General features: G+C 36.0%; 2 protein-coding genes across 4 annotated transcripts in view; one reads left to right on the plus strand and one right to left on the minus strand.

Moving 5' to 3' along the window:
• The window catches only part of LOC114462834 (ubiquitin-like modifier-activating enzyme ATG7), a 57,869-nt gene extending 51,601 nt beyond the window's left edge, over window positions 1-6,268 (plus strand). Inside the window, exon 10 of the mRNA XM_028445878.1 lies at window positions 5,452-6,268. Coding sequence (XP_028301679.1) covers window positions 5,452-5,484 — 33 coding nt within the window. The 3' untranslated portion in view covers window positions 5,485-6,268. The remainder of the gene's footprint in view (window positions 1-5,451) is intronic.
• A 712-nt stretch (window positions 6,269-6,980) lies between these two features.
• vgll4b (vestigial-like family member 4b) overlaps window positions 6,981-14,803 on the minus strand; it is a 37,752-nt gene continuing 29,929 nt past the window's right edge. For all 3 annotated transcript variants that reach the window (XM_028445883.1, XM_028445881.1, XM_028445882.1), the window contains 3 exons: window positions 13,893-14,169; window positions 13,665-13,782; window positions 6,981-12,116 (listed from right to left, as the gene is read on the minus strand). In XM_028445883.1, coding sequence (XP_028301684.1) covers window positions 11,860-12,116; window positions 13,665-13,782; window positions 13,893-14,169 — 652 coding nt within the window. In that variant the 3' untranslated portion in view covers window positions 6,981-11,859. The remainder of the gene's footprint in view (window positions 12,117-13,664; window positions 13,783-13,892; window positions 14,170-14,803) is intronic.

Raw genomic sequence — 14,803 nt, forward strand, 5'->3', positions numbered from 1 at the left:
CTCCGATTTTGACGCTTGAAAATTTTTTGCCCATTTTTATGTCTTACTATAACCTTACTTCCTTTTTAAAACGTTGGAAATTTTTCACTCATTTTCATGCCTTACTATAGCCTTACCTCTTTTTTTAAAGCGTTTGCCCATTTTTATGCCTTACTATAGCCTTACCTCTTTTTTTAAAGCGTTTGAAATTTTGTGCCCATTTTCATGCCTTACTATAGCCTTACCTCTTTTTTTTAAAGCGTTTTAAATTTTTTGCCCATTTTTATGTCTTACTATAACCTTACCTTTTTTTTTTGAGGCGTTTGAAATTTTTTGCCCATTTTTATGTCTTACTATAACCTTACTTCCTTTTTAAAACGTTGGAAATTTTTCACTCATTTTCATGCCTTACTATAGCCTTACCTCTTTTTTTAAAGCGTTTGAAATTTTTTGCCCATTTTTATGCCTTACTATAGCCTTACCTCCTTTTTGAGGCGTTTGAAATTTTTTTGCTCATTTTCATGCCTTACTATAGCCTTACCTCTGATTTTAGCGCCTGAAATTTTTTTTGCCCATTTTTATGCCTTACTATAGCCTTACCTCTTTTTTTAAAGCGTTTGAAATTTTGTGCCCATTTTCATGCCTTACTATAGCCTTACCTCCAATTTTGGCGCCTGAATTTTTTTTACCAATTTTTATGTCTTACTATAACCTTACCTCCTTTTTGAGGCGTTTGAATTTTTTTTTGCCCATTTTTATGCTTTACTATAGCCTTACCTCCTTTTTTAAAGCGTTTGAAATTTTTTGCCCATTTTTATGTCTTACTATAGCCTTACCTCCTTTTTTAAAGCGTTTGAAATTTTGTGCCCATTTTTATGCCTTACTATAGCCTTACCTCCTTTTTGAGGTGTTTTAAAAATTTTTTCCCATTTTCATGCCTTACTATAGCCTTACCTCCGATTTTGGCGCCTGAAATTTTTTTCTTAATTTTATGCCTTACTATAGCCTTACCTCCTTTTTTGAGGCATTTGAAATTTTTTGCCCATTTTCATGCCTTACTATAGACTTACCTCCGATTTTGACGCCTGAAATTTTTTTACCAATTTTTATGTCTTACTATAACCTTATTTCCTTTTTGAGGCGTTTGAATTTTTTTTTGCCCATTTTTATGCTTTACTATAGCCTTACCTCCTTTTTTAAAGCGTTTGAAATTTTTTGCCCATTTTTATGTCTTACTATAGCCTTACCTCTTTTTTGAGGCGTTTTAAATTTTTTTGCCAATTTTTATGTCTTACTATAGCCTTACCTCCTTTTTTAAAGCGTTTGAAATTTTGTGCCAATTTTTATGTCTTACTATAGCCTTACCTCCTTTTTTAAAGCGTTTGAAATTTTGTGCACATTTTTTATGCCTTACTATAGCCTTACTTCCTTTTTAAAGCGTTTGAAATTTTTTGCCCATTTTCATGCCTTACTATAGCCTTACCTCCAATTTTGGCGCCTGAATTTTTTTTACCAATTTTTATGCCTCACTATAGCCTTACCTCCGATTTTGACGCCTGAAATTTTTTTACCAATTTTTATGTCTTACTATAACCTTACCTCCTTTTTGAGGCGTTTTAAAAAAATTTTCCCATTTTCATGCCTTACTATAGCCTTACTTCCGATTTTGACGCCTGAAATTTTTTTTGCCCATTTTTATGCCTTACTATAGCCTTACCTCCTTTTTTGAGGCGTTTTAAAAATTTTTGCCCATTTTCATGCCTTACTATAGCCTTACTTCCGATTTTGACGCCTGAAATTTTTTTTGCCCATTTTTATGCCTTACTATAGCCTTACCTCCTTTTTTGAGGCGTTTTAAAATTTTTTGCCCATTTTCATGCCTTACTATAGCCTTACCTCCGATTTTGACGCCTGAAAATTTTTTACCCATTTTTATGTCTTACTATAACCTTACCTTTTTTTTTTGAGGCGTTTGAAATTTTTTTGTCCATTTTTATGCCTTACTATAACCTTACTTCCTTTTTAAAGCGTTTGAAATTTTTCGCTCATTTTTATGCCTTACTATAACCTTACCTCCTTTTTAAAACGTTGGAAATTTTTCACTCATTTTCATGCCTTACTATAACCTTACCTCCTTTTTGAGGCGTTTGAAATTTTTTTGCCCATTTTTATGCCTTACTATAGCCTTACCTCCGATTTTGACGCCTGAAATTTTTTTACCCATTTTTATGCCTTACTATAACCTTACTTCCTTTTTAAAGCGTTTGAAATTTTTCGCCCATTTTTATGTCTTACTATAGCCTTACCTCCTTTTTGAGGCATTTTAAATTTTTTTGCCAATTTTTATGCCTTACTATAGCCTTACCTCCTTTTTTAAAGCGTTTGAAATTTTTTGCCCATTTTTTTGTCTTACTATAGCCTTACCTCCTTTTTGAGGTGTTTTAAAATTTTTTTTCCCATTTTCATGCCTTACTATAGCCTTACCTCCGATTTTGACGCCTGAAATTTTTTTTGCCCATTTTCATGCCTTACTATAGCCTTACCTCCTTTTTTAAAGCGTTTGAAATTTTTTGCCCATTTTTATGTCTTACTATAGCCTTATCTCCTTTTTGAGGTGTTTTAAATTTTTTTTTCCCATTTTCATGCCTTACTATAGCCTTACCTCCTTTTTTGAGGCGTTTGAAATTTTTTTGCCAATTTTTATGCCTTACTATAGCCTTACCTCTTTTTTTAAAGCGTTTGAAATTTTTTGCCCATTTTTATGCCTTACTATAGCCTTACCTCCTTTTTGAGGCGTTTGAAAATTTTTTGCCCATTTTCATGCCTTACTATAGCCTTACCTCCTTTTTTAAAGTGTTTGAAATTTTTTGACCATTTTTATGTCTTACTATAGCCTTACCTCCTTTTTGAGGCGTTTTAAAAATTTTTGCCCATTTTCATGCCTTACTATAGCCTTACCTCCGATTTTGACGCCTGAAAATTATTTGCCCATTTTTATGTCTTACTATAACCTTACCTTTTTTTTTTTGAGGCGTTTGAAATTTTTTTGCCCATTTTTATGCCTTCCTATAACCTTACTTCCTTTTTAAAGCGTTTGAAATTTTTCGCTCATTTTTATGCCTTACTATAACCTTACCTCCTTTTTAAAACGTTGGAAATTTTTCACTCATTTTCATGCCTTACTATAGCCTTACCTCCTTTTTGAGGCGTTTGAAATTTTTTTGCCCATTTTAATGCCTTACTATAGCCTTACCTCCGATTTTGGCTCCTGAAATTTTTTTTGCCCATTTTTATGCCTTACTATAGCCTTACCTCCTTTTTTAAAGCGTTTGAAATTTTTTGCCCATTTTTATGTCTTACTATAGCCTACCTCCTTTTTTGAGGCGTTTTAAATTTTTTTGCCAATTTTTATGCCTTACTATAGCCTTACCTCCTTTTTTAAAGCGTTTGAAATTTTTTGCCCATTTTTATGCCTTACTATAGCCTTACCTCCGATTTTGACGCCTGAATTTTTTTTACCAATTTTTATGCCTTACTATAACCTTACTTCCTTTTTAAAGCGTTTGAAATTTTTCGCTCATTTTTATGCCTTACTATAACCTTACCTCCTTTTTAAAACGTTGGAAATTTTTCACTCATTTTCATGCCTTACTATAGCCTTACCTCCTTTTTGAGGCGTTTGAAATTTTTTTGCCCATTTTCATGCCTTACTATAGCCTTACCTCCGATTTTAGCGCCTGAAATTTTTTTTGCCCATTTTTATGCCTTACTATAGCCTTACCTCTTTTTTTAAAGCGTTTGAAATTTTTTGCCCATTTTTATGTCTTACTATAGCCTACCTCCTTTTTTGAGGCGTTTTAAATTTTTTTGCCAATTTTTATGCCTTACTATAGCCTTACCTCCTTTTTTAAAGCGTTTGAAATTTTTTGCCCATTTTTATGCCTTACTATAGCCTTACCTCCGATTTTGACGCCTGAATTTTTTTTACCAATTTTTATGCCTTACTATAACCTTACTTCCTTTTTAAAGCGTTTGAAATTTTTCGCTCATTTTTATGCCTTACTATAGCCTTACCTCCTCTTTTAAAGCGTTTGAAATTTTTTTACCAATTTTATGCCTTACTATAGCCTTACCTCTTTTTTTTAAAGCGTTTTAAATTTTTTGCCCATTTTTATGCCTTACTATAACCTTACCTCTTTTTTGAGGCGTTTGAAATTTTTTTGCCCATTTTTATGCCTTACTATAGCCTTACCTCTTTTTTTAAAGCGTTTGAAATTTTTTGCACATTTTTATGCCTTACTATAGCCTTACCTCTTTTTTTAAAGCGTTTGAAATTTTTTGCACATTTTTATGCCTTACTATAGCCTTACCTCCTTTTTTGAGGCATTTGAAATTTTGTGCCCATTTTCATGCCTTACTATAGCCTTACCTCCAATTTTGGCGCCTGAATTTTTTTTACCAATTTTTATGCCTTACTATAGCCTTACCTCCGATTTTGACGCCTGAAATTTTTTTACCAATTTTTATGTCTTACTATAACCTTACCTCCTTTTTGAGGCGTTTTAAAAAAATTTTCCCATTTTCATGCCTTACTATAGCCTTACCTCCGATTTTGACGCCTGAAATTTTTTTTGCCCATTTTTATGCCTTACTATAGCCTTACCTCCTTTTTTGAGGCGTTTTAAAATTTTTTGCCCATTTTCATGCCTTACTATAGCCTTACCTCCGATTTTGACGCCTGAATTTTTTTTACCAATTTTTATGCCTTACTATAGCCTTACCTCTTTTTTTAAAGCGTTTGAATTTTTTTGCCCATTTTTATGCCTTACTATAGCCTTACCTCCTTTTTGAGGCGTTTTAAAAATTTTTGCCCATTTTCATGCCTTACTATAGCCTTACCTCCGATTTTGACGCCTGAAATTTTTTTTGCCCATTTTTATGCCTTACTATAGCCTTACCTCCTTTTTGAGGCGTTTTAAAATTTTTTGCCCATTTTCATGCCCTACTATAGCCTTACCTCCGATTTTGACGCCTGAAATTTTTTTACCAATTTTTATGTCTTACTATAACCATATTTCCTTTTTGAGGCGTTTGAATTTTTTTTTGCACATTTTTATGCTTTACTATAACCTTACCTCCTTTTTTAAAGCGTTTGAAATTTTTTGCCCATTTTTATGTCTTACCTCCTTTTTTGAGGCGTTTTAAATTTTTTTGCCAATTTTTATGCCTTACTATAGCCTTATTTCCTTTTTCACCCATCCTCATACTCCTAGCCATACTTCTAGTAATTAGTAGACAGTAAATACTCATTGAGTGTGTAGTGCATAGTACAGAGTTTGTTCTTTGGCACAGCTTTATTCACCACCAGTTTTCAGAAAACTCTTAAGATTATGTGAGTTTTTAGTCACTTCAAAATGTCAAGGTTTGATATTTCTGTTTATGTGTTTTCTTTCTTTCTTTTTTTTTTTATAGATTTGGGACATGAGTGACGATGAGAGCATCTGAAAGAGAGGCGGAACAAGCGCAGAACTGCAGCCAATCTTCACACTCCACTTAACTCTTCTTTCTTTTCTATTGTCTTTCTTTGTAAATAAAGCCAAACACCAGTTGTCGATATAAAACCTCATGTTTTCCTCCACAGAAAACTGACTGGTTGTATTATTTTCAAAGCCCATTTCCCCATGGCTGACGCTCAGAAATGAGTCATTTCATGTCTTAGTGAAAAACAATGTTGTTCTTTTACATGAAATATCACCTGGAGCACTGCCCGGACAAACTTATTTGCTGTGCGTATGTAGGAGAGTGATGCATGTGCTCTGATGTTAGGTCATGTTCAGTGTTTGTAATTCTATTTTGCATCTGATCTGTTCTAAAAAACAGTTTCAGTAGTTTTTCCTGGAATCGGTTAGGTTTTTTTTTTGTGTGTGTGTGTGTTTTTGGAATTCTGATGAATATGTGACCTTATAAAGAATGAAACGTATGCATTTACACTAAAACCAACTGTGTGCTACTGTCAGCAATCACTCACCTAGTAAAACATTACAGATGTGATGGTCGACCTGGTTCATGTGTCATTGCACTATATGTGTTGATTTTGGCTCATAGGCAAATTTTTCTCCAAAGCAATAAATAATCTTTGCATTTCTGTTTGTAAAATTCTGGGAAATAATTACCGTAAATGCAGAAACTAAAGAGTCAGTGTCCTGGATTTTATGAAAAGCATTAATTATTATTCTGTATTTTTCTGTTGCAGTTTAAATTTTGTTGAATAAACATTTTCATCATAGTTTTGGTTGACTACATTTGTTTTAAAGTGACAATAATGAGACTATAATTAATTATAATAATGATGTGAACAACAAGTAAGCAAGTTTTTGTCACATGGGATGAAATCTCATCAGAAATCATGGTATTATGCATTGATCATGTCAAATCTGTTCTTACAAACGTTAATACAAGGTTAGTAATTGGTCAAAACATAACAAATAACTTTAACATTTGTTTACGTGACACTTTGTCACTAATCCTTTTTTTTTAATAAACACGGTCTAAAACTAATTCTAGAAGAAAAAAATGACTTTGGGATCACATTTGTGATATCAAAATAGGGTCACGACCCAAAAAAGGTCGGGAACCTCTGCATTAATACTATCCAATATCAGATTAATAAATGCTAATTGAATCGTATGCTTGTGTTGACATCTGTAACATATTTAGTCGACTAAAATCTAGACGTCATTCAGTTGACTAAAACAACATTTTTTTAATTAAATTTTAAAAAAATTAAGTAGAAAAAAAATTAAAAATACAAATATATTTAAAATAAAGATACAAAAAATATTTAAAATAAAAAATTCAAATATATCTAAAATAAAAATAAAAATATTTTAAATTAAAATACAAATACATTTAAAATATAAAATACAACTTTGGACTTAAAACTAAGTTGAATTTTAGTCACAAGACTCTTTAAAAAATAAGAGGAGCACAGAGTCAGACGGTGGTTTAAGAGCACTTTATTATTCATCGAGGCTACTTTACGTACAAAAAAGGTGGCCTGCCAAAACCTTTTAAGTCGGAGACACAGAGCCACAACTCGACTGTTGGTTTTATAGAAATGTTCCTACAGTTGAGAGCATCACTACCCCTAAAGTACATACTACTTCCACTTCAAAAAGAAAGGAAAAATGAAAGGACCTGGAGAGTGTGGTGCACTCAGAGTAAAAGAGCGAGACCTCTTTAATGGGTCTGCTCTACTGGTGCGGACTTGTATACCAAATTAAAGAGAGGAACCTGTGGAGTTCCACTCACTGAGGAGCTTACCAGATGTTGACGAGAACACCATGTTGAAAAAACATGAACGTCAAATGTGTTCCGGAAACAATCAGAGAAACAGTTTGAAGTCATATTGCTTTGATCCTGCTTCATTTTCATTTCCTGTGAATCTTTCATTTCTGATAAATGGAAGTAGCGATTGTCTCTGACACGCCTGTGGCATCATGTGTTTACTGTGTTCCTGCACCTTTACTCTAACAAGTCAACTCTGTAAACAAAACAAAAAAAAAAAAGATCAACTTTTTCACAGAAAGGAAAACTGTAATGATTACAATAGAAGAACAGGGTAACACAACATTAAATAACTACATATCATTAACAAATTAATTGATCCTCAAAAAAATACCTACGATTTGTTTTCTCTGTACATTCGTTACGCACAGCGTAATGATGGTCTTATAGTTACCTATTATAAAAAGCAAAAAAAGTATTCTTATTAAGTGATTATCCTACAGTGTCTAGGGAGTGTGTGCCTTTCAACTACTGCATGATACAGAAATGATGATGATGATGATGATGATGATGAAAAAGACGAAGAAAAGAAATAAACCCCACCCTTCTTCACCCCTGTGTGAAATACAAGCAGTCTGAATGGAAGGAGCGGCGTCACTGTGAGTCTGTGACACGTTCAGTGGCAGGTGAACGTTAGCCCCGCCCACAGCGTACGCTTCCAAAAGCTCAGCTCCCGAAGCTCCGCCTCCCACAATGCCCCTACCCTCACATGCTGTTAGGTTGACTTTCATCAGTTCTGGTTTTATGTCTGGAATGTGAGCATGTTCACGAGCACAGAGAGCATGTGTTACTGGGACTGAGTCCTAGTGGGCCACGGCCACAGTCATCCAACCCAATAAAAACCCCAAAAATACCGTTGTGTTGGAGGCCAACAGGTGGAAGGTGTGCCCACTAATACAACAGAAGAAGAACTGTTTCCGCCACAAACACACAGTTACAATGCAGAAACAGACCAAAGTCGTACAGGAACGAACGATAAAGTCCGACACACCAAAGTGAGACAAACCAGGTCAACTGGAAATCTGCAACATCAAGGCTTCATTCAGCTGTTCTATGTTCTATTTCACTCATGTTCTACCCTTTCATTACAGAGAACCAGTAGGAATAGTAATGAAGGTTGCTCATTTTGGACCAGTGGTTCCCAATCTTTTTTTGTCCCGTGTACCCAGAGTTGGGCGATATATCGAGTTTTCTATTTTGGCGATATAGAAAATTACATTATCACCTATATACATATATATATATATCATTTTTTTTTTACAGCATATTTCATATAAAATGACTTGTTAGGTGTCGCTGCTTTTGCTACTTCTCAGACCAGCATGAAAATGATTAGTGTGTCCTAACCCAGACTTTACCCCTACACAAGCCACACTATAGAACTCACTCACACGTGCTGTCTCTTATAGAAGTCTGGTCTGTTAGGCGTACTTGCAGTTTTTGACCAGCTGAATAAAAATATGGTGTAAACTGGGTGTCGCCATATTGCAAGTCCAACCCAAAAACAGGTTTTTCTGTTACTAGCCAATCAGAAGTCACATATTTAAAATTAAAAACACATTTCTAAGATTCTGGACCTCAGATGCCTATTTGACAGTAATCTTGCATGGCATCGCATCCACTATGGCCACCTGTGAATATTTAACATTTATGATCAAAAATGTCTATTTTACAACAGAAACCTGACATCCCAGATCAATCCTTACTTGATCAATCAAATCAACTGTTTGTGGTATTATCTTTCTGGTAAGACTTTATTTGAATTAAAATGATCGAGATTTATATCGTATTTTGCCATTTTGAGGAAAAATATCAACATATGAGTTTTGGTCTTTATCGCCCAGCCCTACGTGTACCCCCTTTGCATTTTAGTCAAATCATGTGTACCCCCTTCATATCATTATGAAACAGCGGGCCATAACCCATAACCGTGTCTTTATTTATCAAAAACAATTAGTGGAACTTAAATCGGATTTTTTAAAAAAATCTAATAAAACATCAATGCAACTTTTATGTGATGACTTCAATAGTAAGTTAATAGGTATGTAAAATGTAGCTCATTATTGTGTCCTCTTGCCAAAAATGTGATAAAATGGCCTCTAAAGCATAAAATAATCCTGTCTCAATAAATTACAAAAAAAATAAAAGTATTTTATTGAACAATAGTAGTGTTAGTTTGTCCTAAAAATTAGACTAAAAAGGAACTAGGAACATTTTCAAATTATTCTTTTTTTTAATGAATTGTTAAATATTTCCGAGTATGCCATTCAATGTGCTCCTGTACCCCTAGGGGTACACGTACCCATGTTTGGGAACCACTGTTTTAAAAGAACTGCTCTCACAAAATCTAAACATTAAATCTTACTAACAGTGTTGTTTTGTCTTAAATCTCTGCTTTTGAATGTGTCCTATTGTCCTTCTGACTTGTTGCTGAGTCAGTTTGGTGTGTGGGCATCCTGTACCACTGATGGTTCAACATCTTTAAAGAAATCCCACAACCATTAGCGAATCCCAACGCTGACACCGACCTCAGCAATGGTCGCTATAGTCCATCACCTGGTTTGCTATCATGGAGCCTGTCCAGAGGCTGTCCCACTACACGCCTGTTACCATAGCGTTATTGATGACAAACGATACAAAAATGCGAGTACAACAATAACAAAATTAATATGGAGTACAACTGACCCAGCAGTGAGTGTATAGTGTCTGTTACTGACAAGGAAATGAGTAACAACTAACGTCTGGATGAAAGGCTAATAGAAGTTACATTTTGAAATGCTAACAACGCTAATAGATACCAGCTATTAAAACTACAACACATGCTTCTAAAAAAAAAAATAAAAATAAAAAAAGCAGAATTTACCTTCGAAATCATCTTGTACAAAAATCTACCAAACAACAGGGAAGACAGCCAGGGTGTGATAGCACCCAATCTTTCAAAATACAAAATAAAAGCCACACGTGATGGAAGAAATGTGAATGATGGCAGTCACCCCCCCCCACCCTGACCACACAGTGACATGATGCAGTGTCATCTGTCAGCAGTCTTTGAAACACATCAAAGCGGATGGTTGAATAGAAGCCGACCTTCACCAGGCAGCGGGTCGCTCACCAATCTCCTCTCATTATGGCCACAATCGTCAGCTGGGCCAACAAAAAGTGAAAGGTGGCAGCTTTATGTGGAGGACTTTTGTTTGTTTGACACAAAAGGGCTTCTTTAAAACATTGGTTTTAAGTGACAACTGAAGTAGAGATGAACCGGTAGATCAACTCAGGTCCATCATTACCTCACAGTTATTGTTTCAATAGTTTAGCAGAAATGTGGATGTAATTTACAGCACAATTTTACCTTCAATTTCATATCGAAAACAACAATTGCTGCTTGTGTCAGAAGCTAATATCTGCAAATAAGCTAATAGCTGCTATTTATCAAACTTTCTCTATTATAAAAACTCTTTCTGTTACATTAATGGTAGTTGCTGAATGACTTCACCTAGTGTTCAATACCTCATGTTTGATTGGCAGATTTTAAATACCTGTTACGAGATGGTATGATAAAAGGGTTCGATTGTATTTACATGAATAAGTTCACGTGGGTCCGCTAACACATTATAAAAGGGAGAGGTGACATCAAATCTGGCCCTTTAGAGGGCATCCGATTCAGTCCAAAGGAGAAAGTGAAAATGACAGAGAAAACATGAATCATTGTGTAAATTACCAAATAATTCAGTTGTGAATTGTTGTTGAAATTGTTGTTCTTAAATTATTCCACAAAATCTCCCCAAATTAAATTAAAATTAGTCAAAAAATGTCAAAGAACATTTAATTATCTGTTACTTATTGCTTATATTGTTGATGTCTTCCATACTTTTGGAAGTACAAACTTGGGTACATTAATGTTGAAATTTTCCTGTACCTGGTCCTTGAACTAAAATGAGTTTGACAACCTTGCTCTACAGTCATGTTGCAAACGTATGATGAAGGCAGTATGAAAGAAATAGGGCAAAATAAGAGTTAAAGTTGGGCTTTGATCAAACATTAGTGCCTGATATTTCTTTGGTTGTCTGATGGTCAAGGGTTTTTTTTTCTCCAATGTGTTTCTCACCTTCTTTTTCTTTCAGACATCGAGCGTGTAATAATAAAAATAATATTAAAAATGCAGAATCAGTCCAACAAACGCCTGTTACAAAAAACAAACGAGGAAAAAAAACAAAATAAAAGAAGAAATATTGAACACACAGCCTTTCCTTTGGCTGTTTTATGTACATATAGCTACAGACACGTGCTCAGCTCCTGGTTTGACGATGGCTGAGTGGAAGCAGGAAGCTGAGTCGACCACTCATCCCTCATCACTCAATACTGAATCCATGTCTAGTGTGAGCACACCAGGGGACAGAGGAGGCAAACAGAGTGTGTTGTGACTGAAGGACTGACCCTCCATGAGGTTTTGGATCCTTGAACCAGACCAGGAGGGAGAGCTGAGATGAGTGGGCTGAGAGTGGTGAGGGAAGCAGAACCAAGTCCTGTCCTTCTTCAGGAGAGGACTGAAGGGGAGTGGTTGTGATTGACAATGTGACTGTCGGGGGAGGAGTTTGGACTGCTGCCAGGCGATGAGGGGCTGCCCTTGTTTTTGATCTGCAGCCAGGTTTCCCCCAGCGCCTTGGCGAAGTGGTCGTCCACTGAGCCGGTGATGGACACTGAGTTGGTGGCGGTGGGTTCGGGCTCTTTGTAGTTCTTCCCCAGGCTGCGACGGAAATGTTCCTCAATCACAGGGTCACAGGCTGTGTTGGCTGATGAACACACAACACAGAAACAACAACAACAAACACATTTTAACTACAAATAGGAGATTAAACCAGTGGTTCTTAAACATTTTTGGCTCAAGTTCCCCCTTTCTCTTACTATTGAATCCAAGTACTCCCTTATGTCCGTCTAGAACATTTTCCTCAGAATTCTTAGGAAAAACAACTATAGAGAATAATTATGGAATGAATGAGCGATAAAACACATTATACAGAATCTTATTATCCAGTACCCTTGGAAATGCGAAAAATCTAAATAGCGCAATAAAAACCGGTAATGGAAACACCTGAATTTTGAAAATGCACTCAAATATCACTAAAAGGATTTGACGCTTTCACGAGAAGGTATTTCAGACGTTTCATTAATGAAATGTGACGCTAAAGCGCTATGGAAACACTTTTTCCGCAAATACATGTCATAGAACGTGACGTACCTGGTCACATGACAACTTATCTCTTAGAAAACATGTGCGGTACGTGAAAACAAAAGAGGAAAAAGGGACATTTCTTAGCATTATACTTTAAAATGATTACTGCCACAATACACGTGAAACAACAAAAGAATGCAGAGTGTTATAGGGACGTTTGGAGTGTCCATCTTTCTGCGGCAAAGTCTCACCGGATGGGATTTCACGGGAGTTACAAGGCTCCTGCCCAAAAAAACCTTCAATGGAAACACGTTCAAAGCGCAATTATACTTTGTCACTTTTATTTTGCAAAAATCTGTAATGGAAACCCAGCTAGTATTTAATGCCTCCTGAATAGATATTATTTCTATAATTTTTGGTGTTGTTTAGTTGTTTCTCTGTTATTTTAGTCTATTTTGTAGTAATCTTGTGTATTTTTCTCTCATTCAGTGTCTCTTTGTTGTCATTTTCTGTGTTGCGGGTTATAGTAAGTATTTTTCTCTCAGTGTGTGTGTTTTTGGTGTACTTTGTTGTTGTTTGTCTTTATAATATTCAGTAGATTTTTCTCTTATTTTATGTGTTTTTGTTGTCGTTTTGTGAGTTGCTGACAATATTTAGTATAATTATCATTCTTAATTAAAAATAATCATTATAAAACCCCATATTTTTCATTTGGTAATTTTCATCTCTCTCTCTCTCAAGTAAACTCTGTAGTGCCATCGCATACCTCCACTTGAGAAACACTGCATTAAGCCTTATTCTTGTATGATACAATATAATGACTCATTGTGAATATTAATCTAATGGAAAAGCAGATATTAAGATATTAAATAGAAATGAGCTGGGTTGAGGCCTCAAGCGTGCAGACAGGATGGTAAATGAACCACTTTGGGGCTTAATCACAATAATTGACGAGCTATAAACAGAAACTGGGATTTGCTGATGGAAAACACTTCACTATAGTTAAAGGCACGTGAGCCACTCTTTTAGTCTGGATGTGGATTTGCTGTTGCCCAGAGAGTGTTTTGACAAACGTGTTGGAAAGTGTTTGTTTTGGGTAGTTTTTTTTACATTTATACATCATCAGTTTTGAACACAAATGTCCCCAAAATGTGGAAAATTCACTCACTGTTGAATTTCCTGTAATTGTTGCTGAGGTTGGAGCAGCCGTTGTGGGAAACTGGACAGTGAGACAGGTTGCAGTTGCGGTTGTTGGCTGGAGCACATGTGATGACTGAAGGACGATTCTACCGCGCGCACACATGCACACACACACACACACACACACAGAGAGAATTAGAAAAATGAGGCAGCTTCAATGACACATCATTCCAAAGCCATACGGTGCACGTGTTACCTGCTGGCGCTCTACTGTGCTGACTGCATGTGGCACTGAGGCCATAGTCGCTGTGTGGCTTCGTGTTGACTCCACCATGTTGTTTTTGGTGAGAGCCAGTGGCTGGTCCATGCTGGCTAAACTGGCCAGTTGGTGGTGGTGATGGTGGTGGTGGTGGTGGGGGTGGCTGTACAGGAGGCTGCTGTGAAGTCCTAGAGCACTGGGAACTACCACACGCTCAACGGGACTTCGACTCAGGTCCTTAGAAGAAGAGCTGCGGTATTCCCCATTAGGTCTCCTAGGGAAAAGACAGCAGAGGACCACAATTTAGCTTAAGATATAATTTAGGAGTAAATCACACAAATTAGAGATTAAATCTGATAAGGTAAGAACAGGCACAAGAATCCAAAACTACAAACACTGACCAAACAGAAAATCCTGGATTCAATCTTATTCCTCAGATTGCTGCCAAGGTTGATAAAACACAGACAGTGCACTACAGAGGAGGAAACCCTGTCCTTAACTTATCCACAGAGCACAGGCCCCAAACATATCTGTGCACAGGATGACAAACAGGCCCCTGGTTCAAAGCACTAAAGCGCTTTATTCAGTACAGCATAACAGCCTCAATGCTGCAGATACACACAATAGTTCAAATGAAAAGTGAAACGACCTCCCAGTGCCTGCTGGTGCAGCATCTAAACAATTCACAGGTTCATTATAAACAGAAGATTTCTTTTAAGATGCTTAAAAAGAAAAACAATCAATGGTAATGATGTGGCGATTTTGTAATCATCAGTAAATTAATCTACAATGCTGCGTGTGTGACCACCTGGAGCTGTATGACACGGCCTTTATAACCAGGACCGGACTAGGAAGGATTTGGCGTGGAGAGGAATCAGCGAGGAGGTGGTTGTAGCAGGTAAAAGTTC

The sequence above is a fragment of the Gouania willdenowi genome, chromosome 5, assembly GCF_900634775.1.
Source record: "Gouania willdenowi chromosome 5, fGouWil2.1, whole genome shotgun sequence".
NCBI classification, from domain to species: Eukaryota; Metazoa; Chordata; class Actinopteri; order Blenniiformes; family Gobiesocidae; genus Gouania; species Gouania willdenowi.